General features: G+C 46.3%; 1 protein-coding gene across 3 annotated transcripts in view; it reads left to right on the forward strand.

Moving 5' to 3' along the window:
• Window positions 1-23,784, forward strand: part of BOD1L1 (biorientation of chromosomes in cell division 1 like 1) — a 54,324-nt gene that overhangs the window by 28,785 nt on the left and 1,755 nt on the right. For 2 of the 3 annotated variants that reach the window (XM_019829965.3, XM_045056578.1), the window contains exons 11-26: window positions 1,252-1,316; window positions 2,185-2,269; window positions 6,424-6,467; window positions 7,967-8,027; window positions 9,588-9,658; window positions 10,280-10,352; window positions 11,580-11,653; window positions 13,280-13,364; window positions 13,729-13,802; window positions 14,766-14,841; window positions 15,046-15,080; window positions 16,142-16,187; window positions 17,977-18,026; window positions 18,122-18,206; window positions 18,620-18,773; window positions 21,360-21,500. In XM_019829965.3, coding sequence (XP_019685524.3) covers window positions 1,252-1,316; window positions 2,185-2,269; window positions 6,424-6,467; window positions 7,967-8,027; window positions 9,588-9,658; window positions 10,280-10,352; window positions 11,580-11,653; window positions 13,280-13,364; window positions 13,729-13,802; window positions 14,766-14,841; window positions 15,046-15,080; window positions 16,142-16,187; window positions 17,977-18,026; window positions 18,122-18,206; window positions 18,620-18,773; window positions 21,360-21,500 — 1,219 coding nt within the window. The remainder of the gene's footprint in view (window positions 1-1,251; window positions 1,317-2,184; window positions 2,270-6,423; window positions 6,468-7,966; window positions 8,028-9,587; window positions 9,659-10,279; window positions 10,353-11,579; window positions 11,654-13,279; window positions 13,365-13,728; window positions 13,803-14,765; window positions 14,842-15,045; window positions 15,081-16,141; window positions 16,188-17,976; window positions 18,027-18,121; window positions 18,207-18,619; window positions 18,774-21,359; window positions 21,501-23,784) is intronic. The other variant, XM_023253306.2, reaches the window with a different exon arrangement.

Genomic DNA, 23,784 nt, shown 5'->3' on the forward strand with positions numbered 1-23,784 from the left:
GACTTAAGGGGCATTAAGAAGTGTTCCAAGGGTTGAAATAAGGGACTTGAAATTTTTCCATTGCTTTTTGCCTGGGAAAATTGAGTGTTCTGCCAATTTTGTTTATTTTTGACAGAGAGACAGAGAATGAGTGGGGGAGGGGCAGAGAGAGGGAGACACAGAATCCGAAGCAGGCTCCAGGCTCCAAGCTGTCAGCACAGAGCTCGACAAGGGGCTTGAACCCACAGGCCACAAGATCATGACCTGAGCCTAAGTCAGACACTCAACTGACTGAGCCACCCAGGCGCCCCAAGTGTTCTGCAACTTTTTATGCATTAACCATTGCTACAGTCTGCTACTCCTTTCTCCCCTGCTTTGTTTCCCTGAAGGAACAAGATAGAAGAGGTTTGGGGCGCCTGGGTGGCTCAGTCAGTTGAGCGGCGGACTTCAGCTCAGGCCATGATCTCACGGTTCATGGGTTCGAGTCCCGCGTCGGACTCTGTGCTGACAGCTCGGAGCCTGGAGCCCGCTTCAGATTCTGTGTCTCCCTGTCTTTCTGCCCCTTCCCGCTTGTGCTCTGTCTCTGTGAAAAGTGAATAAACGTTAAAAAGAAAAAAAAAAATAGAAGAGATTTTAGCAAGGAAAAGCCCGCATCCTCTTAGAGAAAGGAAGGATTTTCTTTGGAGGCTTCTGTGCGGGTGGATGAAAGAACTGGAGGCCACAGTCACAGAGGGACGAGGGCGAGAGAGAAAGGGTCACAACAGGGATAGGACTGAGTCTTACCAGAGAAAATGCCATTTTCTTTCTGTCGCTCCCGGTTTCCTAACTTTATTTTCAACTCTGCTGTGTCAGGGTGAAGCAAGCAAAGTGAATCTGTTCATAAACATGTTCTTTGTTGAGAATATAGCTCAGCGGCCCAGAGTTTTTTCTTTTAGGGCCAAACTTGATGCAGAACACTGTAGAAAAATATTTGGAAATATCACGTCTCCAGAAATAATCTTCTGTTATTCTTTCTGGGCAGCCATCTTAACAGCGAGAAACAGTTTCACCCCCAAACTTAGCAAACGACTCCTGCCTTTCAGCCACGATTTTTCACACGGCCTCCTTTTGTTGTTTTCTACTGACAGCAAAATAAAACAGCGGTGGAAGGGGTCACGGCAGGCTAGGGAACAACATTGTTACCTTTTGATTCAGCATGTTTTTTTTTGTTTTTTTTTTTTTTTTTTTTTGCAAGCAAATTCTTAAATTGGTTAACGGTTTGGCTTTCTTTAGGCACTGAAGAATCTCCGTCGAGTGTTTTGGGAGGATGGGCACTGAAAGGCAGCTTGAAAACTGAGGTATGGCTGACAATTCAGTTCCACTGGGCTGCACGTGGTGTAAGTACTATCTCACCACGTGTAGACGTGTGCATCCTTCAGCATCACACGGCTCCTGTTCCCACTGTACTTTGGACGTTTACACGTTGTCATGGTCGTGTCCTGTGCAAGGAAAGCTAATAATCTCAACAAGTAGTGCCATCATCAGTTCCATGTACTCAAACCAGGAGTCACCCGCAATCTCTCGGTGTCACCCTGCATTTAAGCCATTGCCAGTTCCTACGCGTTCCATGTCCAAAATGTGACTTGAATCTCTGCAGCCGGATCTCACGGCCCCCTCTGAGTGTGTGAGACAAGGTAGCAGTAAGCACGGGAACGATGCACAGTGCAGAGGACGGTCAACTTACCAGCAGGAGCAATGGTGCGCAGACAGGAGGGCTTGCAAAGAAGACATTTGAGTGGTGGTTCACAAGCAGAGTAGGGGGTTACCAGAGGGGAACGAAACGGAAAAGAGCCTTGCAGGCAAAGAAGTATGTTCTGGACGTGGAGCAGGAGGGCAGTTGTGAGCCCCAGACCCCGCAGCGGGGCGGGAATGGAGGCCTGACGAGGGAGGGGACGTGATGGGGGCGGGGGGTCGTCTTGTGTGTCATATTACGGTGGCGTTTCACTTTTAAGGGGACAGGGCAACCACTGATGGATGAAATATGAGGTTAGATTGACTTTCGTTTTCAAAGTTTGGCATGTGTTCGCTTTCAATTCTGCACAGACTTGAACGTGGTCTTTTATATTGTTACAAGATGCAAGATGCCTTCATTATCTTGAGGTTAGTCTTGCCTTGTCGTCAGAACCTCAGTTAACTTAGTGTTTTATGGTGCTTTGGACTTTTTAGACATTTGTACCATCAGAGGAAGAGAAAACCCAGGAAGTTCTAGCAGCACCAGAAAGTCTGTATGGGAGACAGCCAAGTGGAGCAGGTAAGCCCTTTTAAGTGGTTGTCCATGTTACTGTTTTCCTGGTCTACAGTTTTTACTTTCTGTTGCAGCTTAAAATCAATAGCTGATTCATAATTATAAAACACAGGCTATATGAGTTTTCCTCTCACTTTTTAAAATAGGTTGGAGAGAGTTCTTTCCTATTTCATTTTTAGCATATGCTCTTTCTTAGCATATACAGTTTCTCATCAAACTGACTCTTTGTCAGTTTCATGTAAGGTACTTGTTTAAATCTCTTCTTACCAAGTAAGTGTGCAAGGAGGCAAACTGCTCTGGAGCAAACTCTTGCTCTTTCCCCAGCACGTGGCTCTCTGCACCTTCCTGCCACGGAAGATGCTGTCACAGGTCCTTTCCAAAAGCTAGAAAGCCCGTGCATCCCTTCAAAGCTCTGCTTGTTGTCCCTTGGACTCTGGCTGGGCCCCAGCGAGCACAGAGCTGCTCCCGGCACGCACAGGCTCCTCCCGGTCTCTGTGCGCTGTCTCCAGGGTCCACTGCAGGCTTCGTAGGAAAGAGCCCCAGGATTTACAGCAGCTCCCAAACTCTAGTCTCGGGACCCCTTTCCATTCTTAAAAATTATTGAGGATCCCAGACAGCTTTTGTTACGTGGATGATACCCATTGGCATTTATCAAATAAGAAACTAAAACTGAGTTAATATCACCAGCTCACTATAGGTTAAGCACAAGTAACATTTTTTTCATGAAAAATAGCACATTTTCCAAAACGGCAAAATGTGCCAAGAAAAGTGACCTTGTTTGGCATTTTTGCAAATCTCTGTAAGTCTGGCTTTAATAGAAAGCAGTTGGTTACTCGGGGCTGTTTCTTTATTCAGTGTATTGCTGATGCTGTCTTGATTGAAGTATATGAAGAAAACCCAGCATCACACTTAAATGGTTGGCTTTTAATAGTTGCACTTTATTTTTTTTTTTTTCAACGTTTATTTATTTTTGGGACAGAGAGAGAGCATGAACGGGGGAGGGGCAGAGAGAGAGGGAGACACAGAATCGGAAACAGGCTCCAGGCTCTGAGCCATCAGCCCAGAGCCCGACGCGGGGCTCGAACTCACGGACTGCGATATCGTGACCTGGCTGAAGTCGGACGCTTAACCGACTGCACCACCCAGGCGCCCCTAAATGGTTGGCTTTTAATAGCATTTTCAGATAATTCTGGGAACATTACATGGCCTCTAGAAAACTCCATTGTGGACTCATGAATTTAAAAAGTTAATAACATCTTAGTGTGTTGACAATAGTTTGGACTTTGTGGACCCCTTGATGGAAGATCTCAGGAGTCCTAGGAGTCCTGGGACCACACTTCGAGAATCACTGGGTTAGGGAAATAGATATGAGAATGGTGACAATGGACAATTATTTCTGGTTTGTTTCTAATCAGTACTGTAACATCTCTTCTGGTTTGCACATCAACCAGGGAAAAAGATACTAGGAACTTGAGAGTATGTGACCAAATTTAAGTCTGTTCTTTTTTGTTTGTTTTTAAATGTTGGAATGTCCATATAAGCCACGTAGAACGAACGGTCAAGGCGATTTTGGTTGCAAGTAACAGAAACCCTGCCAATGTTTATGGGGAATGTGTGCGCTCAGCATCTTAGGCAGTTCAGCTGCTAGACCAGAATTCCATAGACTGAGTGTTGAAGCGACATATTTATTTTTCATGGTTCTGGAGGCTGGAGGTCCAAGTTCAGGGTGCCAGTGTGGTCAGGTTCTTGGTAAGGGCTCTCTTTCTGGTTATGTTCTCACATGTATGCATGCAGAGAAGGAGATTTCCTACCTCCTCTGCTCTCCACAAGGACCCCACTCCCATCACAGTGTTCCACCTTCATGATATTGAAACCTCCCAAAAGCCTCACCTCCAAATACTATCATATTGGGGACTAGGGTTTCAATATATGAATTTGGGGGGGACTCAAACATCCAGTCCATAGTATTCACACAACTGCAAAGTTCAGGCAGAGCAAGATCTCGGAGCATGATGAGGTCCCCAAAGACCCAATTTCTTCCCTTTCCCTCAGCCCCCAACAGAGATAATTGCTTTCTCATTTGTGAGCCTTTAGAGAAATATCGTTGTCCTGTCATTCCTGGCCAAAATCCTGAGACTTACTCTGATTTCAGCTTACATACCTTTGTCCACTCTAAACTAACTGCTATGACCAGATGAATATGATTTGCTGGTTGACTCAAAGTGAATCAAGTGCTCTCTGTTCCTGGGGTAAGAATAGAGTTAGTGTCTTTGGAAGCACGTAGTATCCGAGACCACGGTCTGAGTTCTTGGAGAAGGGGCTAGGAGAGCAGCTATTACATTTACTGTGATGACCTTGGCTCTTTAAATTACTCCCCCGACAAACATTAGTAAGCGGGGTTCCTTGTGAGTACCAAGGAAATGGAGGTGGAGAATGTGGTTCCTGTGCTCAGGGAGTTTGGAGAAGTAACTGCCAGTGAGGAAGGTTCTCTGTGTAAGACAGATACATGCATGACCGGTGGGGCTAGCTCTGCTGGGAGGGCCTTGGGGAGGGCCTGGCTTTAAGCTGAACCAGTCTCTCTCTCCCCTTTAATTATAGAAAGTAAGATACATAGAAGTGCATAGCAAGGTTTCCCACATTGCATGATACCCACCTTAAATACAATTCTGTATTTAAACAAAGATGAAATCATAGTATTTGTAGTGTTCTGTAATTTCTTTTTTAACTCGGTGTTAGCATATACAGATTGACTTCATTTGTTTTAACAGCTGAAAGTAGTCTGTAACGCATTTTCCCATTTGTTAGAGCTTTAGTGGTCTCCAGTTTTTATGGTTTTTACTATTATAAATAAAGCTGCGATGAACTTTCATAGGCATATAGTTCTGTGTTTCCCCCAAGTATTTCCATGAAAGAGAATCGAAGGGTCAAAGAATATAGAAGGTTTAAATTTCCGTAAGTGCTGGTCACTCCCCCTAAGTTGGAGCCAAATTATGAAAGGATGAGCAGGTGTGCATTAGGTAGACAAGGCAACAGAGGAGGACGATGTGTAGGGAGCGGTGTGTGTGGATCCTCACCCAGGACTGTCCAGAGTGGTCAGAACAGGGACCCTCCAAGGCAAAACCATCTGAAGGCACAGCCTCCAGAGTATGTGATCTCAAGAGCCTTATAAGCAGAAGTATCAAATAGTCCTCGGGGATCACCCCAAGACCTGAGAAGCCATTCATGGTGACATGTTAAAAACAGTGACTGGGGCGCCTGGGTGGCTCAGTCGGTTGAGCGTCCGACTTCGGTTCAGGTCATGATCTCACAGCTTGTGGGTTCGAGCCCCGCGTCGGGCTCTGTGCTGACAGCTCAGAGCCCAGAGCCTGCTGCAGAATCTATGGCTCCCTCTCTCACTCTTTGTCCCTCCCCGGCTCATGCTCTGTCTCTCTCTCTCTCTCTCTCTCTCTCTCTCTCTCTCAAAAATAAATAAACGTTAAAAAACAAACAAACAAACAAACAAAAACAGTGACTAATTTATCCAAAACCTAGATGCATTAGTTAAAATTGGTCTGTATGTGTTAGAGTACAAATAATTAACATCCCCTTGTTAATTGTCAAGGTGACGTTTTTGGATTCTGAAGTCTTTTTTCCCACAGTATAATCCAGATGACTTCACTGTGTTTAGGTACGATTCAATAAGAGATCTACTTACGTAAAAGGAAGTTGTTTAAAAGAAAAATGTGTGTTCTGTCATTGTTGAGTAGAAACAGTAGACCTTGTACTTCAAGTTTCCAGAGAATATAAATAGACCATTGCCGTTTGAAGGGATAGAATCTGACTTTTTGCTTGATGACATTATTTTTAAATGAACCCGTGTCACTTTGCAAAGGTCTCCCTTTCTTCTAAGCTTCAGATCACCAACATAGTTAAATAGCTGCAGCGATTTGATGGACCACTGCCATTATTATAAAAATGCAGACAACAATAATTCCTGTTTTTCTGGCATAATGGCAGACACGAGTTGTAGAAAACAATTGGTCAGAATCTCATAGTTCACAAGGCAGCTAGGCCACTTAGCGGCATAGCCCCTACCTTACCTTAGAAAGTTCTCAATTTGTTTCTCTGTGGTTCAGAAACCGTATTCGGTTTCCTTATTTCTCATTTTTGTTTTTGAACAGCTGGACCACAGGGGGAGCCTTTCTCAGTGAATGAATCACTTAACGTAAGTCACCGTCGTGGTTTGGGTTTTGTCGCGGGGTCTGGTGTTCTGAGAGCAAATGTATTGGGGCGTCTCGCAGAAGGGCAGTCTTGTGCATTCTTTAGGAGACAGGAGGCTGCTTGTAATGTGCTCTCCCCTCGAGAGCAGCACGCTGACTGCTGTCGCTGCACTGACTGCCAGCCAGCGTTCAACTGTGTCGCCTGATGTCGTGAAATTTAGTTGTGTTCCTCAGAAGGAAAGGGTCTCCCTGAATTCAGCAGTGCAGTACCGCGTGCTAGTGACTCCTTAGACCAGTGTCTTGAAGCATTTAAGGAAACAGAAGAAGGCCTGCGTACCTCAGACTAGGAAACTCACCTGGTAATTACTAATGCGGTCCTTCAAAGAACTATGAACTTTCTATTTTTTATGAATGGTAGCAAGTTTGGTCATTGGATTGCGGCCTCTGCAATTATCCTGGTGCTGTGGACAAAACCGTTTGAAAACTACAGGGCGTTTTATGTTTGGGGAAAGCTTTTCTGAAGATACTCAACTGTGGTTGTCATGCCTACGTATTCCTTCCCAGCGGTGGCTGTCATAATCCCCTTTGTGCTGGGAAGAAATTTTGTGTCTCTCTTAACGCACAAGGGACCTGATATCTTACCAGGAGAGAACATTTTGTAAAATGCTTGCAAGTTGCAAAGAGACACGTTCTTGCCAGTGCCCCCAGAGAACTGGGGGAGCTCTGCACCAGCAGATATCAGAGGGCTAACTTCACCCCTTTGAAACGTCCTGTATGGTAGCTGGAAACTCCTCCACAGTCAGCTGAGTGAGAAGGAAGAGAAAAAAGCCCACTGGGTTTGGTTCAGCTTTATCCTCCAAAAGGATTCCAAATGTGGAGGCCTCCACCCCGCCTCATTTCCCTGAGGCCCCCCGGCAGCTGCCTTTCCCCAGTCAGGGCATCACTGTCCTTTCCAAGTATTCATAAAGTTCTGTAGCTAAGATTTCGAGTGTTGTAGGGTATTCTAAGACTTCCCTCAGCTAAAAAAAATAAAAGCACAATTGACAAGATTTGCCAGAGAGAGATGATGACAGAAAGACAGAATCCTTCAGCATTTTTAAATAAAGACGGGGAAAAAGGTCATGAGGGATCATTGGATGGGAAGAGAATTCATAGAAATCAGAAAATTCTTCTTACCTCTTACACTTTTACCATAACCATTTTAAAGACAAGGAGAGTAAACACAGTGGGATGATAATTTGTTAAACCAAAACTTCTTCAAAAGCACTCTGCCCTTATGCCTCTGGGTGAAATTTATTTTTTAAACTTTTTTTTTTTTTCTGGGTGAAATTTAGTTTTTGAACTTTTTTTTTTTTTTCTGGGTGAAATTTGAGCATGTGTTCTAGTCCATTTCAGCATTCCCACAGACTACCAGATTGTGCCCACTATCTTCCTTATTTGTTTTCTCTGCCTTTAAGACTTTGGTGACACAATCCATAAATAACCTTTCCTATGGTATGTTTAGGTCAAAAATTCAGGCTCCAGAACAAATGAAGAAATTCATGGCAAATCTCATAACCAAGAAGGTAAGTTCATGAATTTCGTACTATTGACGTTAGTATTAATTGTGGTTACCATTTGTCGAGGGCCTTCTGTCTGTCAGGCCCTATGCTAATTACTTCACAAAGTTGCTCTTACTCAAGTCATATCATTTGGTAGGTGTTAGCAGCATCACTTCTGTAGCTGAGGAAACTGAGGCTTGGAGAAATCCAGTGTTTGTTCAAGGCCCTCTGGCAGATAAGTGAGTGGTGGCTTGCCGTAAATAGCTACTAGAACTTTGCTGGAAACTTCACAGTGGACTTAAATCCGGCGGGAACACAAAACGCATAGTTCCCCGTGGTCTGTACTGTAAGAGCAGTTCCTAGTACTTGTGCTCAGTACTTGTGCTAAGTACCTGTGTTGCCTTCAGACAGACAGTCCCAGTTTGGTAGATCAGGGGTGTCACGGTTATGTGGCTCTTCTCCCGGGAGTCAGGCCTCCACGAAACCTATGGAGGCTGCCAATTGCAGAGGGATTATTCTCCTCTCAAGCAGAACATAGACTTTAGTCGATTCCTGCTGTGGGCACCTTACTCCAAGAATGGGGAAAGAGGTATTTTTGTAACACGTTATGTACTGTGTTTCAAACCAAAGTAAAGCAGCGGTAATTCTACACACTCAAATACTCAGCACCTACTTTTGTCATATCTTAAAATTTGGTATATCTGCTCTATCGGCTTTTTGGAAAAAAAAATGTTACAGATAGAATTGAAATCACATTGTATGCCTCCCTGATCCCAATCCCTCTCTGTCAACCCACTCCAAAGGGAACCACTCTTCTACAATCGCTGTATGTATTTCCCCAGAAAATTGTAGCCTGATGTTGCATACACAGAGAAGCTGACCACCCCCACCCGCCCCGCCCCCCCCCCCCGCCTTATTTGGAGGCCATTCATTCGGCATCACGTCCTGAAGTTCTGTCGTGTTGACGTGTGTAACTCCAGTTACTTGGTTTCGGGTGCTCTTTAGTATTCCACTGTGGGACTAGACCACCTTCATCCTGTTTTGCTTTGGTTGGTGGACGTTTGGGTTCTAGCAACTTTTCCCAATTACGAAGAGTGCTGCCGTGCGTGATCTTGTACCTGTTTCCCAACGCGTAGTCGTGTGGCTGTGACTTGGGTGTGCAGTTGCTGAGCGGCTGGCCGCCTCCTCTGCTTCACAGACTGTGCCCAAGTGTCCCCAGGTGGTGTACCAATTATAGCTCCACATCGTCTCCTATATTTAGTATTATCAGACTCAGGAATGTTCGCTAATCGGAGGACAAGGACTTGTGAAACAAGGACTTGTGAAACATCTTCACAAGATGTTGCTACATGAGCTGGAGGAAAATGGCGCTACTCTGTGTAGAGTCCAGTGACCTTCATCCTTCCACAAACCCATTTACTCACATTTTACAAATGGAAATCACGGAGCTTACCTGACGTAGTTGCCGTGAGGACCCCGTCACAAAGATTTATGAAGTCCTTCCCCCTGCCACACACGCCCCTCAAATAAGTACCGGAATGAATAATTTAACCTTTTTTTTCTTTTTTGTTGTTTATTAATCAGAGATGTCCAATGGCAGAAAAGACAACACAGAAGCCTTAAGAGATCACAGTGTTGAAGCAAATCCTAAAGAGGTGAGTTTTCATAAGAAACTCAAGTATTTCACGGTGTGTACCTAGTGTTTTCACTAGGAGTGCACGGAGAAAGGCTTCACTTTTTTGTATCTATTAAAAATTAAATGAATCTCCGTATCCCTTTTACCTGTATATGCTCTTGTGTTGTGTAAGTAGTTATTGGGATGTGTCCACGTTGTACAGTCAGGAAGGTTAAGTGTTACTTCATACCTGCCTTTCCTTGGCTCTTTGCTGGGCCACTGAGGAGGAGAAGAGCCCTACCGATTCATTTATGACATGCCATTGATTGTAAGACACAGCTGGACTTCAGGGATGGTAGAAAGGAGATGCTTCTTTAAGAACATATTTTAGAGTTGTTGGATTACAGTATCTAACCAGAAACAGATTTAGATGTTTCATATGGATTTACATTCAGATCCAAAAAAAAAAAAAAAAGACTCAGGCTCACAAAATAAGTCTCATCCAAATCTAGATGCCAAAAATGCTATCCTAGAGTTAAAAAAAAAAAAAAAATTGCATGAAAATTTATTTCAAAGGCTAGAAGCTAATATAATGTGCTGTCATTTCAATAGATGTGGTCCCAGATTGTATTGCCTTTAATATAGTCATTCTTCATTCCAGGTTGAAGAGGAAGAAAGGCAGATGCCTAAAAGAAAAAGAAAGAAGCATTACCCCTCTTCAGAAGATGAACAGGGTATGTAGAATATATATGTTCCTCTTTTAGACATCTTTGAAGATCATATTATTTTTACATCCAATATACTGGGCAAACATCCTAGAAAATTTTTGAGGGTGATAATTACTTACTTTACAACTCTTGAGTCCAGTTTGCATCCAGACTGGCTTGGCACCTCAAGGATTTTTCTGGACTTGATCTAGAAACTACATGCAGAAGACCCAATCACTGGGACTGACATAAACCCTGGGTTTTATGGGTCCCTCTGTAACCTGTGCCTGGACCCTGCCAGGGGCCACCAGTTTCCTTATTTTATATCATAAACAGATGCCCCACAGAGCTCATGAAGTGTGTTAGTGAAGCTTAAACGCAGTAGCCCTTCTGTGCTTCATATTGTTGACTTTCCCACGGTCTGTAACAGTGCCATCCAATAGGACTTGTTGCAGGGGTGGAAATATTCTGCATTTGTTTTGTCTAGTACAGTAGCCAGAGCCACATGTGGCTGGCTGTTGAGCAGTAAAATGCCGTCAGTGTGAACGGAAGACTGGATTTATAATTTCATTCAATTTTAATTTAAATTTCAACAGCCACATGTCGCTAATGGCTACCGTATTGGATGGTACGGAGACTGACACCTGACACAAAATAGAAATGCAATAAATGCTTATTAAATAATATGTGAGAAAGAATTTTCTTTTTTGGTTAGGAGCACGTAATTATTTTTTAATTCTCGAGTTCATATTTTAGGCACCATTCATGTTATTTTATACACGTTCATAATAACTGTGTGACTTAGGCATCATCACCATTTTGTAAATGAATTTGTAAATGAAGGTTTGGCGAGACGATGACTTCATTCCCACCAAGTAAATCTGATTCCCAAGCCCGTGGTCTTAATCCCTAAGCTACACCTTCTAGGTGGTAACTCATTGAGGGTGCTAACGTATCTCCAGGAACTCCGTGTGCCCTAAGCCCTTTCCATGGAACCTGCTGCTTTTTTGGTGTCATCTGAGCACTTGTGGATTTCTTGTTTTATTTTTTATGTTTTGCTTTCTTGGTTTTGCCGGGGCCACCATCAGTGTTCAGTGCTCAAGTCACGTGACATAAATACATTTAGAGTAACTTTTGGTCTCACTATATCACAAGACTAAAAGAGAAGCCTTAAAGTGTCTTAAAATAGAACTATGCATTTCATTTTTCATTTAGCTTTTATCCCTTTGTGATTCTGTCCAAACTGATTTACAGATGAAAATCCAGATGTCCTAGATTCCAGAATAGAAACAGCACAGTGTTCTGAAACTGAGCCGCAAGATACAAAGGTATTTTTTCCACATATTAATTTTAGGTTTTGGGGCAACCTAATTACATCACTGTGAATACTTATTATGATATTCTTATTCTCGTATCCTTTTTACTTCATGTATCTCTAATAGTCACTTTATCATAAAAGGTATATTTTTTAGGATCCTGCAAAACAACAAATACTGCACTTTATCATTTTAAGCTGTAAGGGCAGTAACATCACAGTTTATATGTAACCATTGCTGAGGTTTCTGTTCAGTCATATTCACTGACCTAAGGTTTCTAGGTGTTTTCTTCCAAAGTGTCATATGCTACCGATGTGCTTGCACCAAAACATTGAAATACGGTGACGCATCACGTTATTTTAAAAATTCAATATTCTGCCTTCTACTTTACTTCCTGGACTTAAAATAGAAGTCGTCCAAGGATTGGCCTCACCCACTGCCTCTCGTTCACATGGTCTTACTCTCCCCTGAGGACTCAGGGAGGCGGCTCACAAATTTGTATTTCTGCCCTTGCTCTCCAGGCCCCCGTTTCTGCATTTCCTGGCGACACCTCTTCTTGGGCACGCTTCCATTTCTGAGACTCAGTGCTGCTTTTTGTCTCTTCCAAACTAGTTCCGTCTCCCTGTTCTCTCTTTCCCTAATTTATTTTTTCCACTTTGTTCCAGAAGTATTGAAGTCAGCTTATGTCCATACATGCAGTTGAATTCTAGCTTAGTAAAACCAGTTCAGAGTCTCTCTTTTCTCCCAGTGACCAATGAACTAAATAAAAAGTAATGGCAGGATTTTAACAACCAGAGAGGGAGCCATGTAACGTCATGAATTTCAATTGGTCATGGTGAAGGAAAGAAAGAGGATTTTAACCGCATCCCTCCCCCTGCCCTGTGCTGAACAAGAATCCTGAGACAGTACACCTAGATTTGGAGAGACCAGGTTGAAGGCGTACCTTTATATTTTCCCTTCAATTTCATGTAAGTTTTTTCATGTTAAATTTAGGTCAAAGATACCAACCATTTTCACTAAAAAAATCACATACCGATAATATCTTCAATGTTGTAAGACAGAATTCTCATTTTATATTTTAATTTATGTGGTTTTGTTTACGTACTATGTTAGTATTACAGTATAGCATTTCGATGTTTCTTGCTCAAAACTTTTTTGCCCCTAAGGGATGACTTCGTGTGTTGCGAGATCATTGCTCTAAATCAGCCCAGCTGGATCCCCCCAGATTCTCACAGGCACTTTCCCCTTTATCCCTCCCCACCCCACCCCCTACCCCCTCCTCCACCTCCCAACGAACAAAAGAAATCTGTTGCAAATTCCTATCAGTTCTTCTCTGGAGTTTCTCACAAAAAGACAAAATCCAGCCTGAGGGAGGAAGAGTGATTTCTGTTTTGCAGGGGAAAGAAGAATGGCCTTGTTTCTGTAAAGTCTAGCCTTATCTCCTGTGGGTCTGCCTTGGGAATTTGTATCTTTTGGTATAGCCTCACTAGCAGCAAAAACAGTTACTTTTTAAAAATTGTGCAACAAACTTCTACAAAAACTCCTAGGAAATACGTTTTGAAATAGAAAGGAAAACTTTGGGAAGGACAAAAGGAGGCAGGGTGAGGAAGCTTCTGGTCTTGTTCAACCTCTCCATAGGAGGAGAACGCAGGAGATCTGGAAGAATTATCTAAAATGAGCTCTAAGACGAACAGCACTGCCTCACGGGCCACGGACGAAAAAGGTGAGTGATACACAGACTTAGATACGTTGTTGGGAGAGACTAATCCTTCCAAGTGTCAGCGTCTCTGTCCCCAGGCTTCGCTGGCCACAGCTGCAGATGACTCAGCTGTCCTTCCCGGAGAATCCGGTGGCTCACACTTCATAGCCCCAGGGCTTGGGAATCGTTTTGAATTTGGATCTTAACTCTGCCCAAAGTACGCTTATCAGTTAGCCAGACTCCAGCGCCTTAACTTGGGCTGCACAGGCCTGAGGATGGCGTGTGTGCGCGTCGGTGACTGGGACCGCGTAGGCCGCTTGGACGGGTGTGGTGGCGACGCGGCTGCCCGGGGTCCCCAGCAGTGAACCGAGCTGTGCTCTTTCTGCAGACGAATACAGCAGCGGGGAAGCTGCTGGCGAAAAGACGGAGCAGAATGACGATGACACGGTGAAATCTCAGGAGGTAAGCAGCGTCCTTCCTGTCTTCTTGTTCAGATACGCGAGTACTAACGAGAAATAGAGTGCGTTGAAGGCGATTACCGAAAGTTTTTGCCAGGTGCCTTTGAGGTCGTTTGTTTTTTCAGCGCGCTGGGCCACCGTTTCACGCCGCGCATCGTATCATCGGTGTCGTTGTGGTTAATCTTGTTCTCTTCATTTTCACTTCATTTCATCCGAACGTTTTAAGAGGCCTATTTCTGTCACGACCATGTAGGATCAGCCCAGAGCTGTACCTCAGTGTTTAGGTCAGAGAGCAGGACTGCTGAGCCCTGGAGTCTAGACAGGACGAAACGGGGACAGCACAGCCGGGTGCACAGAAGGCCCACAGCGAGTGCTGAATGGGACCCACTTTCAGGAGGGCAGGCCGACCTCCAGCCACATCCCCCTCTACTCTGGGGGATGTGCAGAGCCTGGGGCGGGGGTGCGGTGGAGGCAGAATCCCGCTGGCCTGAGACAGGCCCATAAATCAAGGGAAACAACCTATACACCAGCCACATCCAGATGACTGTGACCAAGTTTGCCTGACTTGATACAACTTCTGAATAGTTCTCTTTGTTTTCTCACACTTGTGTATGAGAAGATCAGTGGCCTGCTTTATTTTTTTCATAAGGGATAACATTTGGTCACAGGTGACTAGGACTGAATCCATATTTAAGTGCACATATATGTCGACTGCAGAAGTAAAAGCTGACGCTAAGCACTCACTTCCGTTAGCTCATCACCTAATCCCCAGGACTCCACGAATTAGTAGTACAGCTCTCCGTGTTTACAAGGTGACAATGCACGACTGGGAATGGAGCCCTGGGCCAGGTATTTTTTTTTAAGTGACAGAGCTGGGATCTGAGACCTGCGTCTTAGGAGAGAACTCTAAATCTCATTTGGAGACAACAACAAAATTTTATTGCTCTTTGTTTCCTTCCCCCCTTAGGAGGATCAGCCAGTAATTATTAAAAGGAAAAGAGGAAGACCCCGTAAATACCCCGTGGAAACAGCGTTAAAAACAAGTAGGTATTTATTTTCATGTGTTCTCGGTTCACAGGAAAGACGTTTCCAGGGGGGCGTGGTTGGCTCAGTCGTTAGATTCTTGATCTCAGGGTTGTGAGTTTGAGGCCCACATCGGGCATAGAGCTTATGTAAAAAAAAAAAAAAAAAAAAGGATATTTTCAAACCGATTTTCTAAGTGAGATTTTTATTTTTGTATTTTTTAGAAGAAGATTGCAAAACAGATCCTGGTGTTGTCACTGTGAGTAATTGCAGCACATGAGAAATCTGGGAGCATTTGCTCTGGACCTGGATAGTATATACTGCAGCATTCGTGTTCTGAACCACTTTACTTTTTTTTAATATTTGGAAAGCATTGAACGAGTTCCTCAAATAGAATCCTGAATAACCATTTAAATAACATTTCAGTTACCAGTAACTTTACGTAAACATACTGTTTTTCAGTCCGATCCCACCCTCACGTGTAAGTTTGGTTATATAGAAATTACGTAGGGACTTACCTTCTTGTCATCCTTGATTAAGATGTAGAAAATGGCTGTTGTATGTGATTTTTAGATAATGGCTTCTTTATGGAAACCCTCACTGTGTCTCACCTGTTACTACTCCCTATGGAGTTCCTTTCATGATAAAACGCACCCTGATATCAGTGCAGGAAAATCCTCAGCGATACTTTATCTTTTCTTTGTCTTTGGCCCTGACGTGTACCGTCCAACAAAATCATTGCGTCAAGACTTCACTGCATGAGTTTCAAGGGCAGCGTTATTAGAAGGACAAACACACGTCCAGTGTTTTAACAAAACCAAATGGAACTGGAGTCTCCACTCTGCCACTTCCTGCCAGAGCTGTGCACTAGGCTAGTGATGTGAGCCTCCAGAGACTCCCGTGTCTTTGGATGTAAAGAACTGTAACAGTACCTGCCGTGCTTCTCTCAGTAGAGTTATTAGAAGACAGCAGGACCGAGGAGCCACGTGTGAATGCACTTTACAACGTGTAAGATGGTTTGCCCGAGTTGGGGAATATTAACAGTGGGCCATGCCACGTCCCCTCCGGTGCTCCTCTCCCAGCATAGCAGCAGAGCGGCCGGGGACGAGGCTCGTGGCAGCCCCGGTCCTCCTGTGGAAAGACCATGCGTTCACAAGCACGGCATCCATGTTCTCTTGGTAGACCTAGCCAACGACAGGAGACAGGTTCCACAGATTCTGCCTACGTCGTAGCGATCTTGAACCTTCCTTACGTAATTGCTGACTTTCTTGATGGTGACAACTAACTGCTGACTTCAGTTTTTTCTTTGTTTAACTTTAGGTAGAACAGTCTCCACCTGGCAGCAAACCAAAATTAACGCAAGCAGGTATGCCTCGAGCGTTGCTCTGCACGGGATCTAGGGACAGAGCGGAGGCGGCCGCCTATGGGGGAAGGTTTCAGAGTTTCATTGTTTCTCAGTGAAGTGGGTTTCAACAGTTGCCCTCGTAGCCCTTGGGAGACTCTTGCTACTGGCCTCTCTTGTGACAGGAGCCCTTCTTGGCTTCAGGCTTCTTGAGGAAGCCTCCAGAGAGGAGGGTGAAGGCAACCAAAAGTAAAATACGGGCGACACTGCCGTGTCCAAACCATAATTTACTAGGTATGTTTAAGGAAGAGATGGGTCAGGCTGGGGACTGGGCACTCGTACCAGGAAGATAGGAATTGATACTCAGAAGCCTGTTGTTCTCACACAGTTTTGAAAGTAGCCTGTGCAGTTCTAGAGGCCGAGTGCAAGAGATAAAATTGCTTCCGTTATTTTGGTCCTCGTTCCAAGGAGAAAAATACTCCAGAATGTTGACAATGATTGGCCCGGGGTGGTGGGATCATGGGAACATTCCGTGTTCTTTTCGTTACCTGCATTTTCCAGAATTTGTACAATGTGTATATATTACTTACGTGGTTTAAAACTTTGTACTTAAAACCAACAAGACCCATTGGTGGGTTTTAAAGGATTGGCACAGGCAAAAAGATGAATGTGACCACGATTTGGGATCAAATAAACAGCTGGTTAGATCAGGAAAGTACATGTTCTCAGCAAGGTAAAGCAAATACGTGATTTAAAAACTTCTCCGCGTTTAACTGATCACATTTGATCTTGTGATCAAATTCCGGTTTTTCTTGTCTCTTGGAAAATTAAGGTTGGCTAATTATCATTATTTTTATTTATTTTTTTTTTTACAAAGGGGACTTGTTATGTTTGGTTTTTAACCAGTTTTTATTCATAATTTTTTTATTCATAATTTTATAATTTTGAATCCATATAACAAGAAACCTTTATAACTTGAATCCCCTCGAAAGAGTCTAATCTGAGCTGCGTGATCAGTGGTTTGGCAGTGATTTTCTGAGTCTCGGTAACGATGGCCGGTTGAGGCAGGCTCCTCCACTGCCAGCCTTCTTGACGTGACTGTTCCATCTACATAACTTTAATAACTTCAAACAGCGCCTTAAACTAAACTTCAGATACACCGTCAGAAAGCTGTAACGTCTACAGGAAGCATGTATGTAAAGACCAGGCACACACAACCTAAAATCGGCCTCTAATATGTGCTTTTCTCATTGCTCCAATATAACTGTTTACAGTCAGAGCATTCCAGCTAGCACGCACTTGTGATGTGCCTCCGAACAAATTACTCACATCAAGTTACCTGGGCCTCATTTTTCCTAACTGTGAAATGGGGATTATAACAGAGAGGGAGCTACACCGAGGTCTCTGTGAGGTCTCTCGTCCTGATGCGCAGCTCCCGGTGTGTCCCGAGGTGTCCCAGATGTCCCTTTCCTCCTCCTTTTCTGGGTTCAGAGCATTCGAGCTGAAAGGGTGGGCTAAGCCAGGTCCTCAGCTTACAGGTGAAACACTGAGGCTTGGGGAATTTAAATAATTTTCCCAGATGGCGCAGGTGACCTCTGACGGGTCTGAAGCACAGATTTGGAGGTCTCGACTTGGATTCAGATGTACTTTCTGCTGGGTATTCTGACTCGAGCTCCGCTTGCCTGATACAAGATGGTGACAGCTGGGGTAACAGGGCATTAATCAGCACTGGTACATTCGGAGACAAGAAGCCAGACTGTTGAAAATTGATTTTACACCAAGTATTAATGCAGAGATTTTCCTTTTCTTAAAGATGAGTCCAATAAAGAAACCACTACCCCACAAGAAAGAAGTACAAGCAATGTAAGTCAATTTTCTCATCAAGGTCCATCCTTCAGGAATAAACTTAGTAAATGTTCAGTTAACCACCCTTTTCACTTTATCGTCACTGCTTCTAGGATGATGGTGAAGAAAAAGCAGTAGCGAGCGTGCGTCGGAGAGGAAGAAAGCCCAAGCGCTCGCTCACTCTGTCAGACGACGCTGGTATGTTTCTGGCACGTTCTTAATTGCGGAGTCTTACCATTTCAAAATCACCTTTTTAAGAGTTTTTCTCTGGATGAGGGAAAATCCAGTGGGGCACAGCTAGTATTAATATTACATAAATATGTGTGAAATGGCTCTAATCCCATGTCAGAAATGGTACATCCCAGATGCTTTTCTGAGTACATGTGGATTTTTCGTGAATGCTGGCTGTGAACTGCCTAAGTAAACTATCGCAAATGTGTTTGAGATTAAGTTAAACAGTTCTGAGTTGCAAGTGCTGAAACAAAAGGAAATGGAAAACCGCTTCTTCTGCCTCCAAGTCCCTCATATCCTACGCTCTAAGCGCCATGACTCTCCTCTGGAAGTGTCTCGGGGAATTGTAGAATCCAGGTGTTACCCTTCTGTTTGAGCAGAATCCTCAGAGCCAGAAAGGAAACGCCAGAAATCAGTGTCTGAAGCCACCGAGGACAAGAAAGACCCGGAGTCTGAGGAGGACGAGGAAGAGGAGGAAGAGGATGAGCCCTCGGGAGCCACCACGAGGTCCACCACCAGATCCGAGGCTCAGAGGTAACGGGGGCAGAGAGCTTCCAAAGGCCTTCACCAGCTTCTCCCGTCAGAAAGCAGCTTCGGGTTTCACGGGATTCTCTTTTCATTGACCCCCTCGTGCCGCGGTGTAAGCTGTGTCCTTTCCTCGTATCTTGAGCAGAGAGCACGTGCTCTCAGCCCTCGCACCCTGCAGTTCTCGGAGAAACCCTCCTTCCACCCTCACTTTCGAGTCTTTGCCAGGGTCCCAAAGCCCGTTTGGTGGAACCCGTTCGGTCCCGGTACAGCTCCTTACTGAGCGTCCCTCGGTGTCTCGGATTCCGTGCTGGGCCCGTGGGGGAAGGGAGGCGCGCACACAGGCCCCGCCTGCAGCCGGCTCAGCTCCAGCGAGAGAGGAGGCAGGCACACCCGTCACTGGTGAGGCGCGTGCAGCCGGTGGCCCGGACCAGGTTGACCGTGGGAAATTGCCCGCACGCGACCATTTTTTCCTCACATAAGTTACTTCATGTTTCCCAGAGTTCATTCTCCCAGGCCCTGGGTCAGCAGAAGCCTCCGGAAGACAGAGTGCCGTGGGCAAATGAGTTTGGGGAGTGCCAGTGAATTCTTTGTCCTTCAGGAGTCCCAGTGCACATGAGAATATCAAGGGCTTGGCGTGGTCCTAAAGGAAAGAAACCTGTTGAACTTTGTCTGAACAGACATTATTCGCCAGTTATACCCCCACCCGCACCTGTTAGTATCAGTCAGCGTTCTTTTCCCCAGGGCACATTTTGAGACCTGTTGCATCACTTTATGGTTTATTAACCTGCTAAAGCGAGAGTATTTTCCATGTTTAAGGTGATTCACAAGCCGCTAATTGTGGCATCATCTTCTGTCCTTTCATTACCCAAGATTCAGCAAAAAGTTCGGGAACATTTATTTCAAGAGTATCACTTGATTATATCTGTCACCGTCGTGTAGCAGTAATAGTGACGTGTGTTTACGTGAAAACTTAAAATCAACCTATTTCTTTTAGTTTTTTTTTTTTTTTTTTTGAGGTAGAGAGAGAGCAAGCAGGGAAGGGGCAGAGGGAGAGAGAGAGAGAGAGAGAATCAGTGCAGAGCCCAGCACAGGGCTGGAACCCACGAACCGTGAGCTCGTGACCCGAGCCCAAATCAAGAGTCGGACGCTCCACCGCCTGAACCAGCCAGGTGCTCCAAAATCACCGTTTCTGATCACTCCATACTTAACTCATCAGCAGCCACTGGCGCCACAGTTTGGTTTCTCCAAGAATCAGATTTCAGAGCCACGAGACTTCAGGAGCTCGCGTGGTGAAGAGAGGTGGCGGGTGGCCTCGTACTTGGTTTTTAGCTGGAGCAGCTCAGATAAGCCGAAGAGCCAGAGTGGGAGAGGGCGGGAAGTGGAGCGCAGTCCCCTGCATCGGGCTCAGAACCGCTGCAAGGCCGCCGCCTCCGCCGGGACAGTCGGGCCCGCCTCGCGGCCAGTCTGTGGGCCTTCTTGTGGTCTCTGAGTGAGCGTCTGCAGGTAGCGGTCAGGTGTTTCGAATTCATTCTTTGAAAACAAACCTGACTCGACTTCGGATTCCGTGATCGCCTAGGTTGTCAGCGCTCTCCTTAACGTGCCTTCAGGGCTTCTGACTTACAAAGGGATTCTCTTGTCTTAGTTTCGATTCCTTGGCATCCGTTGATTGGTTCCAGGGCTTTGGCTCTGGTTAATTCCAGATGCTGGGGGTTGGCCGGGGCCTCCGTGGGTTAGTGCTGCTAACCTGTTGCGCCCGCGGCTCCTCTCGGAAGGCCTTCCCGCGGCGGGGTCCTCGGGGGCGAGGAAGCCACCCCTGCTTGGCATTCTATTCCTTGTGCGCAGTAGGAGCTGGCCTCCCAGAGGCGTCTGCCCTTGTTCTGGATCTGCTCCGGGAGCTCCTCTCCAGCATTTCCCTAAACGCTTGTGGGCAACTTCTAGGTGTCCTCTTACTTTGAACCCCCTCATCATCCATGTGTTCCCCAGAGTTTCTGTGTCACTCCGGAGCACTTGCTCTGCACACATGTCCTGCACAACGTGTGGGCTAAGGAACCCGGGAGAGGATCGCCCCACCTTATCTCGTAGGGACGCGCTGCAGCCAGCCGTGCGCCCGGCTCTCCGTTCTCTGCTGGAGCCGCACAGCAGCTCACATGAGCTTTCTCTCCCGGGCTTCCTGGCGAGCCAGCTCTCCGGTCCCCTGTTACCTGTGCAGACCGTTACTCCGCCCAGTCCCAGGGCCTCATCCGTTAGCCTTGTGACTTGTACTTCTGTGACTCTGGGCCCTTACTCTCCTGCGGGGAGCACTGTGGGGATTGCTATCTTGTCAGCCAGTGTATTTGTTATTATCACAGATTCCTCTTCCTCTAAATCATGGAAAAACCTCCCACACAATCAAAGCAAATCCAGAGCCGTGCGGGCAGTTCGTGGTAGACGACATCAGGTCCACTTTTTACCATCGGTCCGGAAAACCAACCATTTTCTGCTTTTAGTCCCCATTCTCTGACTCACCCACGAGGAGCCTTGTCCTTTCGGGACAGGCCCCGGGACTGGAGTGCTGAGGGTACCACTGCCCGGTGTTTCTGTAATCTGTTTCAGAAAGCATCCTAGCAAGCCATCGGCACCTGCAGCATCCAAACATGGCAGCCCAGAGACAGTTTCTTCTAGAAATCGCCAAAAATTAGCAAAAGAGAAGTTATCTGCCAGCGAGAAAGTTAGTAACTCTCCCCCATTAGGAAGGTAAGTCCCTGCTTACACTCCAAGTCTTTTTTAATGCCCTGAGCCTATTTTTGGTACGATAATGTTTTCTTCCCAAGTTCCTTTAAGATCTGTCTTTTGGGATCATTGGTTTCCCAAATGGAAACCTCCTCCAAAAGGAATTGGAGTGGCTGTGGAAGGAATGTCAGCCCTGCTACATGGACTTGCCCTTGACCCTTGTGCGCCTTCCCTGCCGGCTCCCGTCCACCAGGGCCGAGGGTGGGGTGTGTTTCTTCCCAGGTGGCCACGGGTCTGAGTGCTTGGCTAACCCAGCACAGCATGGTCGGGCATCTCATAGCCCAGAACCATTTGTGTTTTAGCCGGAGTGTTGGCGAGGCGATGGGGTAACGAGCAAAACGGCCGCTTCTGGCTCGGCCCCCACCGTCCACAGCCCCCTTCGTCCTGCCGCTTCCCACAGGCTGCGCCGAGGCCTCCTTTTTGGCCTTGGCTTGTGCTGGGTCTCCAGCGCCCTTGCCACCAGCCCCCAGTAAGCCAGGCACTGCCATCCTGACTCTCCCTCCTCAGGAGCACCCCCCCCCACCCCCCCGCCGCTGCTTCGGTGTCTTTGCTGTCCTTCCTGCCGCACCTCTCGCCTGCTGTGCGGAGGATGGCAGTGGGTCCCCCTCGGACTGTAAGCTTCTTCCTTGAGATGCGGGGCGTGTCTTACTTTCCGTACGTCATGGCACCGAAAGATAGAAGACTCTTCACGCTGTACAAAGGCTGTCGCGACCTGTCCTACGACAGTTTGCTTCTCACAGCATACGGGTGTGTATAATGTGTACATGCGCTGATATCCCCACGTCCTGGAAAGGGAAGCGGACTAAAGGGCCAGGCGCCTTTCACATAGATTCTCCATTTAATCCTCATTATGTGGAATGTAGTATTTATCCTTATTTCATCAGGGAGGGGATGAATCTCAGGAAAGGCTGGTCCGTATTTCCCAAAGCGGAACTGGAGACCAATCATGGACACTTTTGCTAGGAAGAAGATTGCCATTCTGCGGGGTGGGGGGGCCGAGAGTCTGCGTTGCCAACAGCCCCAGGTGATGCTGGTGCCGCTGGTCACAGACCGCATCCTGGGGGGCCCACCGAGCCCCCCCCGGCCGGGAAGAAGCACCCTGACCGAGAGCTGCTGTTCCCCGCCACATGGCATGGGGCACAGGCCCGGCATACACCGGCTGCCCGGCAAATAGGTGTTCACTTAGTGGCCGGCGGCTTCCCCGACTTGGCTCGAGGTGGACGTTCGCTCATGCGGGCCCGCCGGAACCGCGTCCTGTACAAGCGCAGCTGCCTCCGTTTGAGTTCTGTCCCTGTGCCGTCAGAAGAACGATAGAGCAAACGCATTCTCCTGTCGGTGTGGCCCCACTGGTCCGCCCCTGCAGACTTGGCTTCCGTGGTGTTCTCCTTCCCGGGTAGCACACGGACAGGCGCGGACACGTGCCTGCGTACCCGGTACTGGACCCAGCAGCCGCCCTGGAGAAGCAGCCTAGGACGCGGACGCGTGGACGTGATTTTCAACTTTCCTTGGCCCCAACCGCGCCAAAACGGTTTTGCAGCATCACCTGTGTTCACATTCTGCCTCTGTCACCGAAACAAAATTTTCGTGAACGAAATTTAATAGAAGCAATGCCGGTGGCATTTCCTATTGAGGTCTGTTCACGTGTCGTTCTAGAACGATGACTGTATCCTCTAGTTGGAAGAGAGCAGCTTGCTCTGTGAGGACGACGGCTTCCCGGAAGGAGTTGCTTTTGAACTGGGGCCTAAAAACGCGCACGTTTGCTAGATGGGAGGTGTGGGTGATTCTCCAAGAATTCACATGTCAAAGCACGAAAACGTAAAGGAATGTCGTGTTTGGGAACGGCAGGACTTCGGCAGGACCGTAGCCCAGGGTGGTGTCGAAGTCAAGGGCTAACTGTAAAGGACTTCTGAATTCTCGGGATGACTTTATCTTGAAAGCATCAGATAGTCAACAAGGACATCCATATAATACTAAACAGGACAGTGACACGATTCGTTGGGGTTTCCAACAGATCATTGTCACGGCAGACAGGAGAGCGAGGAGATTGGCCAGAATGCTCTTAGGAAATTCCAGTGCCTTTTTTTTTTTTTTTTTAAAAACGTTTATTCATTTTTGAGAGAGAGAGACAGAGCATGAGCAGGTGAGGGGCAGAGAAAGAGGGAGACACAGAATCTAAAGCAGGCTCCAGGCTCCGAGCTGTCAGCTCAGAGCCTGATGGGGGGCTCGAACCCATGAACCATGATGTGAG

The sequence above is a fragment of the Felis catus genome, chromosome B1 (genome assembly GCF_018350175.1).
Source record: "Felis catus isolate Fca126 chromosome B1, F.catus_Fca126_mat1.0, whole genome shotgun sequence".
Lineage (NCBI taxonomy): Eukaryota > Metazoa > Chordata > Mammalia > Carnivora > Felidae > Felis > Felis catus.